This window comes from Amphiura filiformis, chromosome 4 (assembly GCF_039555335.1).
Source record: "Amphiura filiformis chromosome 4, Afil_fr2py, whole genome shotgun sequence".
Classification (NCBI taxonomy): Eukaryota; Metazoa; Echinodermata; class Ophiuroidea; order Amphilepidida; family Amphiuridae; genus Amphiura; species Amphiura filiformis.
The window spans coordinates 49,546,049-49,560,271 of record NC_092631.1 but is presented as its reverse complement, the minus strand read 5'-3'; the positions used below and the strand labels follow the sequence as shown (position 1 = coordinate 49,560,271).

Here is a 14,223-nt window from a genome sequence, read left to right as displayed (position 1 = left end):
TATGATGCTATCTTCAGAAGATAGTATACAAATATATACTGCCATGAGAGGTTCTGGTTAACTCTATGGCCCGAGGTGAGATCAATAGTACTATTTTCCTGAGGGGTGCAGCCCCGAAGGAAAATAGTATTAATTGATCTCAACGAGGGACCATAGTTTTAACCAGAACCTCAATAAAGGCAGTATATATTTATTTATATACTTCATTAATATATTCTTTGTTCATTGATTGGTTAAAAGAAAATTATTTGACGTTTGGACACAGCACGATCAATTTAAGCACCACCTTTTTGCCTGAGACAATACCTTCAAAAAATCGAATAGGCTAAAATCGGGCTAACCAATTACAGCAGCAGCGAAATTACGCTTATGGCAGTTTCAAGCGTGCGTGAACTGTTCCGTCAAGATCGAATGCGCGCACGCTGAAGGCATGGTCAAAAGTACTATTTACGGCTTGGCGGTACTATTTACGGCTCATCCGGGACATTGAAAATACTATTTACGGCTTAGAGGTACTATTTACGGATAGGAGTGCTGATGGTAGAACTATTTTTGGTCATGTGATCCACTTTTAACCAATCAATGAACAAGAATATATTAATGAAGTATATAATAAGTTGTTATGAAGCAATCTTCAGAAGACAGAAAATGTTATGATTCCATCTTCAGCAGAAGGTACACTGCTATGATGATATCTTCAGTCAATAGTAAATTGTTATGATGCTATCTTCTGTAGATAGTAAACTGATGATGCTATCTTCAGTAGATAGCAACACTTTTATGATGCTATCTTCAGTAGATATTTAACTATTATGATGCTATCTTCTGTAGATAGTAAACTGTTATGATGCTATCTTCAGTAGATAGTAAACTGATGATGCTATCTTCAATAGATAGCAAAACTTTTATGATGCTATCTTCAGTAGATATTTAACTGTTATGATGCTATCTTCAGTATATAGTAAACTATTATGATGCTATCTTCAGTAGAAAGTAAACTGTTATGATGCTATCTTCAGTAGATAGCAACATGTTATGATGCTATCTTCAGTAGATAGTAAACTTATGTTGTGTCCAGTAAAAACCAAATAACAATTTCCCATAAACATGGAAAAGTAAAATATGACAACTGTACTTTGTAGAGGAAGTGTTTCCATGGCAACAAATCTCAGAATGCCTCTTCAATCAAAACTAATAGCAGAACATGCTAGATGTAAATGTCCTTTAAACTGAGTCTTGAAAATAGGGGATTCAAATCTCAAGACACTGGAAATACTATCTTCCTGATTTTGTGGAAATACATGTATTACGTGAAGTCCGGTTGCTTTGTGTGGGAAGGGTGGCTAAGTAAACAATGTCATGACATATTTAATTATCTCAATGAAGTAGAATCAAAGAGCATCCACTCCACCATGTTTGCCTGTCGCTCATGAAGGAAACTTAATGTACCGATTAAGCACCTGCACTGCCAATATTGGGGGGGCTATAGTGTAACTAAGCCCATGGGCCTGGGCTTAAGGGTCCATGGCCAAGAGACCCAAAGGCCAAAAGTTAACCCATTTTGCATTTTGAAGCGTATTGTAACATACTTATATTTTTATTCAAATCGTAAAATGTCAAAGATTCGACTTATTCCTGGTTTTGTCAGAACGGGTCACATATACTAAAAAATAATTTTAAAATTGTGCATTTTAAAGGTCTACTTGCCCTGTTTACATCTCTAATTGCATCAGCATAGCAACCCTAATTGCAACAAAATAATAATAATAATTTGCCCAAAAAGGTCCGGTCATGTGTGATTAAGGAAAAAATCCTCGACACGCCAGTGAGTATTATTGAAAATGGTATGTGTATTAGAATTGCTACATGCGACAGGGCCATGTAAAATGTATCACATTTTGCTGTGATTGCATGTACATGGACCACGGTGTACACATTTCTATATTTTCCTCATAATATTTCCTTTGATCCTAAACCTTGAAGGAAACCAAATGTCGTTATTTTACCAGTATAGTTAACTTTTCGTAGAATACTTCTGGGTTTTGTATGCGTGTTTGTTTATCCTTTCTTCTTTTGGGTGGTAATACAATTTTATAAAATTAAGTCTACTGACCCATTGATATAATTATAATAAGAGTTGAAAATGAGACTCATATTGGCAGGACAAATGTACAGACCTGAAAAGCTGAAAATGATCAAAATAAGCAGAAAAACGGTGTAAAATTGGGGCAAAATGGCTCAAATTGGGCTGTAAATAAAAGAAAACACATAAATTTGATCAAAATAAAAAGCTGAAATCTGCTAAAAAGAGAAAAAGTTTCAGGTCTCAATGTACCTACTCTTTTTTGTTTATAAATGGGGGGGGGGGTCATTTGATGCATTTATAAAACGGTTAGTTAATTGTTAAGAGAGCTACTCCTTGAGATATTATAATTGAAGAAACAATCTGTTTAGTACAAAATATGACCAGCAAGCCACAGTTACTGTGGTTTTTACACATTATGCATTATGTACTGGAACTACATAATAAAGTGGCTAGCACTGTTCAGTCTTCCATTAGCAAATTGAAGCTGGCATAACATTAAGTATTCCAGCCAGTTTCTAAAGTCTGTTCATACGGAAATAGGCAAAAATGAAATGCATGTGGGTGTGGTGTTGTTTGGTTAACATTTCAGTATAGAATCCTGTAACTATGTTTGTCAATAGCCAAAAGCCAGTACCCATCGGTGACTAGTAGTTGAATTTCAGTGCACATTCTTGTAATTTTAAAATCAAATTGATAAATTAATATGTAATGAATCCTGCCTATTTTCATTCGAATAGAGTCTAGCGTTTGTTTCAGATGGTCTGGCTATAACGTCATGGGTCATTCACTTGTTCTGCAAATCATTACATTGTTTTATAACAAAACCTATATTGTTATACAAAGAAGACTTTGCATTATGGGTAAAAAAATTCTTGCACCGCAACTGCCCCACAATGCAATGCAAATTTGTAATAACTCATTACAGAATGATTTGAACACCTTGGGCCCTGGGGTATAGTATGGGTCCTATTTTTGGCAAAAAGGTCAGTATGAATAGCACTTCCAGAATTTCAGCAGCACGTTCCTACCCAAATCAAAAGTGATTACCCCTTGTTGCTCTATTTGGTTTGTCCATAAAAGTGGACCTTTTTGACATGATACAAAATTCAGAGAATATGCTTAAACAGGGGTGTGCCTAGAAACCAGGACCCCGAGGGGCTGAGGTCTAAACAGCGAATGTTGAAAGGTTTAACATCGGCGCGTCAGCGGCGCAGTCTCGTTTGCACGACAGGGGGTGTCTGAGGGGGATGTGCCCCCCTCAGAATTAGAAAATTTTTGAAAGTGAAAGCTCCAATGGAGCCATTTGGTGCAACATTTTTTACACATTTTTGTTTGTTTGCTTGTTTTGTTTTGTTCTGAATTGCTGTTGATGCATTTAGTGCTTGTTTTGGTGAAATTCAGTTTTTGCATGGTTATGAAAAATAGGTACATAATTATGTACATATTTTAATCATTGCCTATTTAGTAAACACTAAGTGAATTTTTCAATAGTATGTTAGCCTCAAGTTTGTATTAGGTAATAATTATAGTAACTCAATTCTCAAAACGGCCTCCTTCGGCCCCCATGGACCAGATCGTGTCACATAATGTGAGAAAATGGCAAAAGTGGTCCTGCTTGTTTTCTACACAATTTAAGTAATGAAGCACACAATTTATGTCAATTGCAAGCTTACAGTACCTACCAGAAACAATCTATGAAATATTGAAATTGCTATAGACACTAACAATAGAGATGAATGGCTGATTTATTTAGCTATTTATTGATGGGTTAGTAAGTGATACCTGACAAGCGCAGACCCCCACACACAAAGGCAAATGACAGGTGTCCCTCCCATAGTTTTCTTTTCTAAGAATAGATTATTCCAGTTGAAATCCATACACCTCCTATGGAAGACATGACTTTAATCTTCCACACAGGGGGTGTTGATTCAGGTAACCCCTTTTGAAACTCCCATGTGGAAAAGCACCTAATTGATTATATCCCCTTTTGTATGCTTTTATTATTCTTTTTATTGCATTCTTTGCTGGTCATTTTTATTGTCTTTTTTTTTTTTTTTTTCATACTGCTAGTGATATATGTTAGAATTAATATTTTAAACAGTTCTCTCAACAAAATAGTGACTTACTTTTAATACTTCATCACCACATCTGTGGGACTTCATCAGAATTGTGATATAGTTTTTACTTGTTTTTTACTTGCGACCAAGATTTTCAGAACATAACCTACACAGGATTTACCCTTTTAAACCAAAAACTAAAGCCAAGAATTTTCTGCTTTACAAATGCTAAATTCCGCTTTTCTCCGCTTTGTAATTTTAGCACATTTCTGACATAATAAAATTTCAGAAGAATCTTGTGACGATCATTGCGATTTGCAAAGTTGGGATGGGTGATTGGGTATCATGGCTGCAATGGGAGGTAGGACAGGCGTTGTACGGTAAATCTATGACGGATTTTACTTTATTTTGATGAATTTTGAAGACCCATTTCATTTAGTATTTTGTTTATTTCTTTTCAATTGTATTTTTTTCCTTTTTCTAGGTCATTTTTGCTTATTTTTTTTATTTTTTTCTCAGAAATGGGTTTTCCGCTTTACCTCCGAATTCCGGGATTTTCGCGGAATTTCCGCAACGCAGAAAATTCTTGGCTTTACCAAAAACCCACCCCTAAACATGAATTTAGCAGATTTTTACCACAAATTTTACCCATAAACAGAATTTTACCTGAAATTTACTCATAAGCAGGATTTTATTTCAGACCAAAAGGTTGGTAAGTAAGTTAGTAAGTAAGTAAATAACAAACACTAATAATTAGTAATATATACCATTTCATTGTTAAGAAAAAAGAAAGAACACCACAGGTACACTAAAATGACCCCTAAAAAAATTACCCTAAATCAGTGCTGCACGGTGCAAAAGCTGATTGAGGAGCCAATGGCTCTAACTTTATAAATTTAGGCGCCCAAATTTTGCTCCCAAGTAAAAAAGCTGAGGCGCCAATGCACCGTATTCCAACTTTTCTCGAAGTCATTCTGCCACAATGTTTATATCTACGTTCAATTTTAAGGGGGTTTCCCTGTCACAACCACATGTTGCGTTGAATGAATCATAGCTGCTGTACTCAATCTACATGCTCCATACACAGCATGTACAGTGTAGGCCTAATAGATGTTTTCCAGAAAGTCCCCATTGAGATGTCATGATATTCATAGCCGTTCATTTGTATTATTGAACACTACATTATTTACACGTTTTGCATTTGCTGGCGAATAAAAGCTTCAACAGTTGGTCGCCATTGGCGCCAAGGATTGAAGGTTTAGTCGCATCAGAAAAAATCTAGTCGCCAATGCGCCTAAATTGGTCGCACCGTACAGCACTGCCCTAAATGCAGAAGTTTAAAATCAACTCTTTTTCTAGAAAACATGCATTTTGACCACCTAAACAAGATTTGTGTCCATTCTCTGAAAAGGACCTTTTTTCCACATTTGTTTGGATCATGTATGTGTACACTATAAAACTTGAGTGGCTCCCCTGACCCGAGGATAGCAAGCTTGATGCTGGGAGAGTTGCCCTACAAATAGACCAAATGGATTTGTGCATAGATGTAGTTTGGCTGGATTATGCAATGGGATCACATGGGATGTATACAGTGACGTAACTAGGGTTGGGTAGCGCCCCTACCCACCCACCCAAGAATATCTTAGACGCAGGGGTGTGGGAATGGCATCAGCATTATGATTTAGCACCCCCAGTGGTAGCAGTGTTCGAAATATGCCTCAAAAAGTTACAGGCCAGCGGGCTTGACCTTAAAAGTTACCGGCCAGCCAGGCCGGCAACTAGATGCCAGTCAGAAAAGTTACGGCCAGGCCAAAAGTTACAGGCCAATGGCCGGCTGACCGGCCCTATTTCGAACGCTGAGTGACAGCGACAGGGGCATGTTTCCCCCCTTGCCCCTCCCCTAGTTACGCCACTGGATGTATAGTCTTGCGTCGCTTTGTACTGTATGGAATTGTTTTGTATGGTCTAGCAATGGTATAGCGTATTAGGGTTAACCATAAATGTGGTTCAAATTTTTATATTACAAGTATGACTCAAGTAATCAGAAAAGGTGGATATGGTGTAAATTGTAGGTTTTCATACAACTTGGTTTCCTACAATTAGTGTGGTGGGATTATTTTCATTTGCCAATTGCAATTTCAAAAAACATTTTTTTGTTTGGTCTTTTATATATAGTGTGGATTTGAAATTATCAAAGTTACCATCTTGAGTTTTCAAAAGGAGTATGATTTATCATTTCAGTTCACTACTTCAAAAGTATAGTAGTATAGGCCGTAGGAAATATGCCCCCTATATTATATATTTTATAGCAAAATCTGGACCATAATCACTGGCAGCACTAGGGGACACTTCCCCAGTCTTGCCCCTCCCATCTGGGAGAAATTTCAACTTTTGGGGAAAATTTGCTCCTCCCCATACATATATATTCTAATATACATAATATCTTTTTTATCACCTGATACAGTGTTTGCAGGGTGTGGTACATGGCGCATATTATATCATAAACTCGTTAACCCATGTATATTCGATATATGGGACATATGGCTAAAGATACGCCTCATTACCAGATATTTATTAACCTAGGCTTCCTTTTCTAATAGGATACTTCGGTGACAATCACCGAATTTGAAACCTTGCTTGTATTCATAGGCTGCTAGTAAGACTATTCCATCTTTATTCTGAACCTAAATGGACAGTAAATGAAGATAAGCTGTCTTAAAGGAACTGTCAGTGATTTCACTAAAATCTATTTAAAAAAAATCAGAAATCAGATTTTTGTAAAGAGGAAATCTGTCTGTTCAGACCTGGGGGAGTTTTTTTACAGGTGTGCCACCCAAGATTAGAAACTCTACTCCAAAACTGGCTAAATTATAGGGTTTTTTGTGGCAATTCTTTCAAAACATGACCCATTTCTAAGGATTTTTTTTATTTGCCCCATTTTTTTATATTTTTGGACAATTTTAACCCAATTTGAGCAGCACATCCTCATACACTTCAGCATGGAAGTACCACAACATTTTTGGTTAATTTTCATGTGAATAATATAAATGATCAATGACATTTAATTTTTATAAGCTAATCCCTCACTTTTTTGCCATTCCCTTAATATTTTCAATATTTTGACACTTTTGACACTTTAAGGTGTTTGGTTTGTTTGGTGAGTGTGTGTGGGAGAAGTGTTGAGGGATGTGGGGGTGCATTTGTAATCACCTCCAAACAGGGATGGTAGTGTGATACTCTATATATTCCAACCAGGGACCCCACAGGAACCATCCCCACTTTATAATTATCAAAGAGTGTGTCCCCAAATCGGTGATAAAAATCAGTCCTTGGTTGATAGGTTAAATGTCATATTGTGTTAACATTCCTATTGACAGTTGGGGTGGGGTGATTTCATAAAGATGTGTGTGGGGTTGTGAGGGGGGTGGGGGTGTAATGTGTTTGTCAACAGGTGCATGTATTTCATATATTTGTGTGTATGCATGTGGGTATGAGGGCATGGTCAGATTCAGGGGGCAGGGGCCTGCCCACCCATCTAAAAAGGGTGAAAAGGGAAAAATGAAGAAAAAAGGAGAGAGCACACAGAATACTTGTTCTTGATACGGTGAAAATGATCAATTTTGAGCTTATTTGCACTATTTGTCGACTCCAAGGGGAACCTTGGGCCCCCTCCAGAATAGCCAACATGAAAATATAAGGGTCAACAAAAATTATTTTGGACCAGGCCACCCACCCTTTCAAAAAACCGAATCCGGGTCTGCATGGGGTGCATGTGTGTGGAGGGTTGCAAGGACCAGAGGGGGTTTAGGGGTGTGTGTACAACTGTACATTCACATTGATATTGTCTGATTTTTTTCTCAGAATTTTAGTCTCAGAAAAGCTAAGAAATGATTTTCTATGAGAACAAGTAGCAACATAATGGATGGCTACAATGTAGGCCTACATAGCACTACTTTAATTTGCTGAAAACTGAACTACTTTCTCAACATAAATTTGATTTCTTTTCATTCAAAATATCCAGAAAAGAAACATAAACCTGTTACCAAAAATGATAAATATTGGGTTATTTCAGTTGAAATCCATACACCCCGTATGGAAGACATGACCATAATCTACCACACAGGGGGTGTATATTTCAAATGGAGTCACCCATTCAAGTAACCCTATTTGATATTCACACTCCCTATGTGGAAGATTAAGGTGATGTCTTCCACAGGGGGTGTATGGATACTGGAACAGCCCAAACCAGTTAATGCAATTGGCTATCCCAGTTGAAATCCATACACCCCCTATAGAAGACATGACCTTAATCTACCACACAGGGGGTGTATATTTCAAATGGAGTCAACCATTCAAGTAATTTTAACTCTATTTGATATTCATACTCCCTGTGTGGAAGATTAAGGTGATGTCTTCCACAGGGGGTGAAGGATTTCAACTGAAGTACATATTAGCATTCAGTACACTGAGGCTAATTAATCATCAATCATTTTCTGATAATTATTGAAATTTGAATGCCCTATGCAGATTTGCATGGTCCTGTTATTTTAAAAACATTGGGAACATTGTCAATTTATAATGTTTATAAATAAAAAATAGCCAACTATAAAAGTGGTTCAATATTCTTTAAAAGTGTGTTGCTTATTTTTTTCTTTGCTAAAGATCCTGCTGGGATCAACAGCCAAACCCCTTAAAAGTTTTGAAAGCTTACCAATTGAGTGCAATTTATTTATTCTCATCAATTATATGCTAAAAATTAATGTTTTGTAATGTTATAAAATTAACAGTAGCATAAATTGTACATGTAGTGCTAAATATCTAATTTTGACATATGTGTAAAGTGATGCTCTTCAGTCTTTTTACTGTTACAAATTTCTCATAGTACTGTTATTTATTCATCAAATAAAATTAATTTTATTATTAATTTTGACTGGTTAATCTGTGTAAATTGACACTCTTCAGTTGTGTGTAAAATATACTTATTTATTTTTAATTGTTTATGCATTTTGGGAACCACACCTTTGAATGAAATTAAAAGAATATCTTCACTGAAGCAAATAAAATGAAAACTGAATGACACATATGAATTTGCTATCCACAAAGTAAAATGGCATAATAATGTGGTATAAAGAAGGCTATAGTATGTTATTATCATTACATTATATCATATTGATCAAATACAGTAATATCGTGTATCTGAGATAAAAATCTATATATAGTAACGTAGATGGTAATAAGGTGTATTCATGTGTAAAACAAAGACCAAAACAATGACTTGTTACTAGGTAAATAAGAGCTAATTATCTTGTTATCTTTTATTTCATCTTTTATTGTTTTAAGAAAGCTATTTGCTTTCAAGATAAAATACTATGCAATCGCGCATTTGGAGTGTGCCTTTTTATCAAACCGGCAAAAGTGCATTTTGACACACGATAACCGCACTGCCTCCCATTAAAATTCGTGGGAACTATTTGCAGCACGATATTGGGCATTGCCCGTGGATAATCATGTCTTATTTGTTTGTACTACCCCACAAAAATTATAATCCGCTATCGAAATATCATTGATTACCAATTTTGGTTTATTAATTGCTATACGTATCAATAGTACGTTATTTGTTTATCAAATCCTTTAAAACAATTAAAAATTTAGCATTTAATGTCGGAAAAGCCCCTGAAATTAAATGATGTTAAAATTTTTACCAACCTTATAAGCACGGCCTGTTTTTCCTCCTCCTGGCGCTGTCGGTCCAAAACTACCTGAATTTGTTTGCGTTCTTCTGCCGAAAGATGAGACATGTCTATGTCGGGCATCATCCCGGGGCCGGGGCCCAGCCCCACCTCCGGGTGGGCCCGCAGGTGGTTGACTCGGACGCTGCTGATGAGTCGCCATTTTTCGCGATCACTTTCGCCCAAGCAGTCAGCCTCCACCGACCGGACTCAACTATGACGAAAAAAATGGACGACCCGACTTGGGGATTTTATATCAAAATCCCAGACAGAAAAAATAATTCCTCTCCTCCCCGTGAGCAAACGTTTGCCACGGTTATTTTCCCGAATTAGTCCATCTTGTTTGCCGTGATTTCCGATCCATGTTGGAGTATTTTAAAGTGAAATCCCGTTATTTTATTTTGGCAAGCCCGTGTCGTGAAAAGGGCTTTCATGTGCAGCAGCATCGTCACAGCGTTGTACGGCATCCTGTTCATCGTACGTAGTAGGCGAGATAATTTACCCGGCTAGATAGTCTCTGTTATTAACATATTATTAATTATTCATACTAGTATCTCGCCGCCCGCGTGTGTGTATTGAGGGTTGATTATATATTGTGTTGTGAATGCAAGGTAGGTAGGGGGAATATTATTGATGAACGAACGTATGCGGGCAGTGATCCCGATAGTGTGACAGACAAGAGCCTGTTTATTGATCGTTTCCTCTCTCAAGCAATGAACCTCAAAATAACGACATTTCCGTATGTGCGGCAAATTCATCGGGTTAATAATGTCATAAATTGTAATTATGGTACACCATCGTCGAACCAATTTCATCTTTTTCAGGCTAAGCACCCCACCTTTAGCCGCAATGTAGACCAACCACCTTTATCATCATTTCATCAATTCCCATCATCATCATCGTCATCTTCATCATCAGTTTCACCTCCATCATTATCATTTTCATCACCGGGTATCATCATCATCACCATCATCATCATCATCATCATCATCGTTTAGTTGCATCTTGTTTTACCTCCATCATTATTATCATCGATCATCATCACCATCATCATCATCATCATCATCATTATCATCATCATCATCATCATCATCACCATCATCATCATCAAATGTCCATGTTGACCTATTATTATTGCAGTCGCCGAATTGACATATTTAAAGGCACTCAGCTATAAAGGAAGAGATTATTCATGAAATGTCGTGAATGTGATAGGTCCTAATACACATGTAATGACCATCGATATCCCGGTTCGATAATTCGATATCATCAATCCCTGAGAGTCCGATGCTCGCCCCACCCATTTTTCTCCATCAAAATAGAGATTATGATATTGGTAGAAAGCTATTCTAATCATGCTAATTGAGTGAAATATTATTATTATTATTATTATTATTATTATTATTATTATTATTTTTATCGAAAATGTTTGGTTTGGATTGTGTAAACTCAAACGCCTCAAGACTGGAGTTTCATGCCAGTAGTATTCCAATATCTTTGGAATACAGAGTCCGAAAGACGAAAGTTGCCTATTTTGAAGGCCTCATAGAATGCTTATGTGAACACTAAGTTGGTTAACCATTTAGATATAGATACATGCTGACATGGCTTACATAATTCAAACAAAAACATCTTTCAGCCATACTATATCATAATGGTAAACAAGAACTATGATGTTATCATTATGAGCTTTCCACAGATACCATAATCTCTTGTTTCGATGGAGTTTGGAAGAAAGATAATCTTATCTTATCTCTTTCTGCCAAGAAAGGAAGAAAAGTAGAGATGAGGCTGTTAATCGGACCATCCAGCTGTAAGTTGACTTATTAATTTGTCTCAGCTATTCGTACTGGAAATGGTTATCTACTAAAGATGGGCATCATTTACAATTTACTGTTGATAACTTCATTTTAACCTGCTTCCTGCTGAAACTTAAATTCGTTTCAATATGCTATACTACAACATGCATTGTTCAATTACACTGCAGATACCTTCATTGCAATACGCTATACACTGCAGATAGCATAATTTCAATTTGCATCATCTTAATTAGTTATCTGTTGAAGATTGCATAACAATGTGCTACGGTCTGCGATCTATACTGAAGTTATCATCGTCTTAATTAATATACCGTTTCATACCGTTATAATCATTTCAATTTGTTATCTACTGAAGATAGCATCATTTCTATACATGCTATAGGCCTAGCCTATGAATATGGATTTTTGTTAATGTGTGTTATTATTGTGTGTGCGCGCAATCTTTTGAACATGGTTTACCCCTTAGACCTATAATAGCACAGCCTAATTGGTATGAAATCAAATGAAATTCCACACTGACTGTACAACAAATTATAATGTTAATAAATCTAGTGTTTTAGGTCCACTTGGTACTGTCAGTCTATATATTTTTTCACTTTGCCATCTATAGATAAACATTATTTTTCATTTGTTATCTACTGAAGATAACATGATTTCAATTTGCCATCAACTGAAGATAGCATCGCTTTAATTTGCTATCTACCTAAGATAGCATCGCTTTAATTTGCCATCAACTGAAGATAGCGTCGCTTTAATTTGCTATCTACCTAAGATAGCATCGCTTTAATTTGCCATCAACTGAAGATAGCATCGCTTTAATTTGCTATCTACTGAAGATAGCATCGCTTTAGTTTGCTATCAACTGAAGATAGCATCGCTTTAATTTGCTATCTACTGAAGATAGCATCGCTTTAATTTGCTATCTACCTAAGATAGCATCGCTTTAATTTGCCATCAACTGAAGATAGCGTCGCTTTAATTTGCTATCTACCTAAGATAGCATCGCTTTAATTTGCCATCAACTGAAGATAGCATCGCTTTAATTTGCTATCTACTGAAGATAGCATCGCTTTAGTTTGCTATCTACTGAAGATAGCATCGCTTTAATTTGCTATCTACTGAAATAGCATCATTTCAATTTGTTATTTTCCAAAGATAACATAATTTTGATTTGCTATCTTCTGAATATCATTATTCCACCTTGCTTTTTACTGGAGATAGAATCATTTCAGATTAATATTCTACTGACGATAGCATCGTTTGAACTTTTTATCTACTAAGGATAGCATAATTTCAATCTACAATCTACTGAAGATAGCATTTCCTTTTGTTATCTATTGAAGATGTCGTTTAAATTTATTATCTTTTGAAGATTTCAACATGCTATATATCAACTGAATGTATACATTTATTTGATCTACTACTGCAGAAAGCATCATTTAAAGCCATATTATAACAATTCTGTAAAAATATATTAGTATTTATTTTCCATAAAATGTTAGCTTTTACTGTCAGATATGTCTCCTTTAATTTTGAGCCGAAGTAAAGCATAGAAAATTGGAATTTACTACTAGCTCCCATGCATGTTACTCCCGCGGTTGTAATACGGTACGATCCTCTGGGTGTGTGTGTATGTTTATCCCGCACGCCGTGTACGTACTGTGCATACGTGTTCGACTAATATTTCCATCGTAATAATAAAACGCCGGTTCCATCGTTTTATTCAAAATCTCGGATTTTGACAAAACTACAGCACCTAAAGTCTTGATTTTTGCAGAGTATCTTTATTGACTAAAGTACATTACAATCGTGTAAAAACCAGAATTTAACATTTTTTGAGGGCGTTCTTTTCAGCAAATGTTATAATACCGGGTATGGCTTTAAATATTTATGCTACTGCAGATAGCACTATTTCACTTTGTTACCAAAGATAGCATCATTTCAATTTGCTATATATTGAAGATAGCATTATTTTAACATGTTATCTACTGAAGATAGCATAATTTTAACATGTTATCTACTGAAGATAGCATTATTTTAACATGTTATCTACTGAAGATAGCATTATTTTAACATGTTATCTACTGAAGATAGCATTATTTTAACATGTTATCTACTGAAGATAGTATTATTTTAACATGTTATCTACTGAAGATAGCATTATTTTAACATGTTATCTACTGAAGATAGCATTATTTTAACATGTTATCTACTGAAGATAGCATTATTTTAACATGTTATCTACTGAAGATTATTTTAACATGTTATCTACTGAAGATAACATAATTTTAACATGTTATCTACTGAAGATAGCATAATTTTAACATGTTATCTACTGAAGATAGCATAATTTTAACACGTTATCTATTGAAGATAGCATAATTTTTAACATGTTATCTACTGAAGATAGCATCATTTTAACATGTTATCTACTGAAGATAGCATCATTTTAACATGCTATCTACTGAAGATAGCATCATTTCAATTTATTCTAGTACTGACTATACCACAATTTCAATTTGCTACAGCAT

The 14,223-nt window shown here is 35.7% G+C and overlaps 1 protein-coding gene across 2 annotated transcripts in view; it reads right to left on the bottom strand.

Annotated features, from left to right (window-relative positions):
• The window catches only part of LOC140151015 (regulating synaptic membrane exocytosis protein 2-like), a 129,321-nt gene extending 118,956 nt beyond the window's left edge, over nucleotides 1–10,365 (bottom strand). For both annotated transcript variants that reach the window (XM_072173204.1, XM_072173206.1), the window contains exon 1: nucleotides 9,850–10,365. In XM_072173204.1, the coding sequence (XP_072029305.1) occupies nucleotides 9,850–9,959 (110 nt within the window). In that variant the 5' untranslated portion in view covers nucleotides 9,960–10,365. The remainder of the gene's footprint in view (nucleotides 1–9,849) is intronic.
• Nucleotides 10,366–14,223: the final 3,858 nt, after the last annotated feature.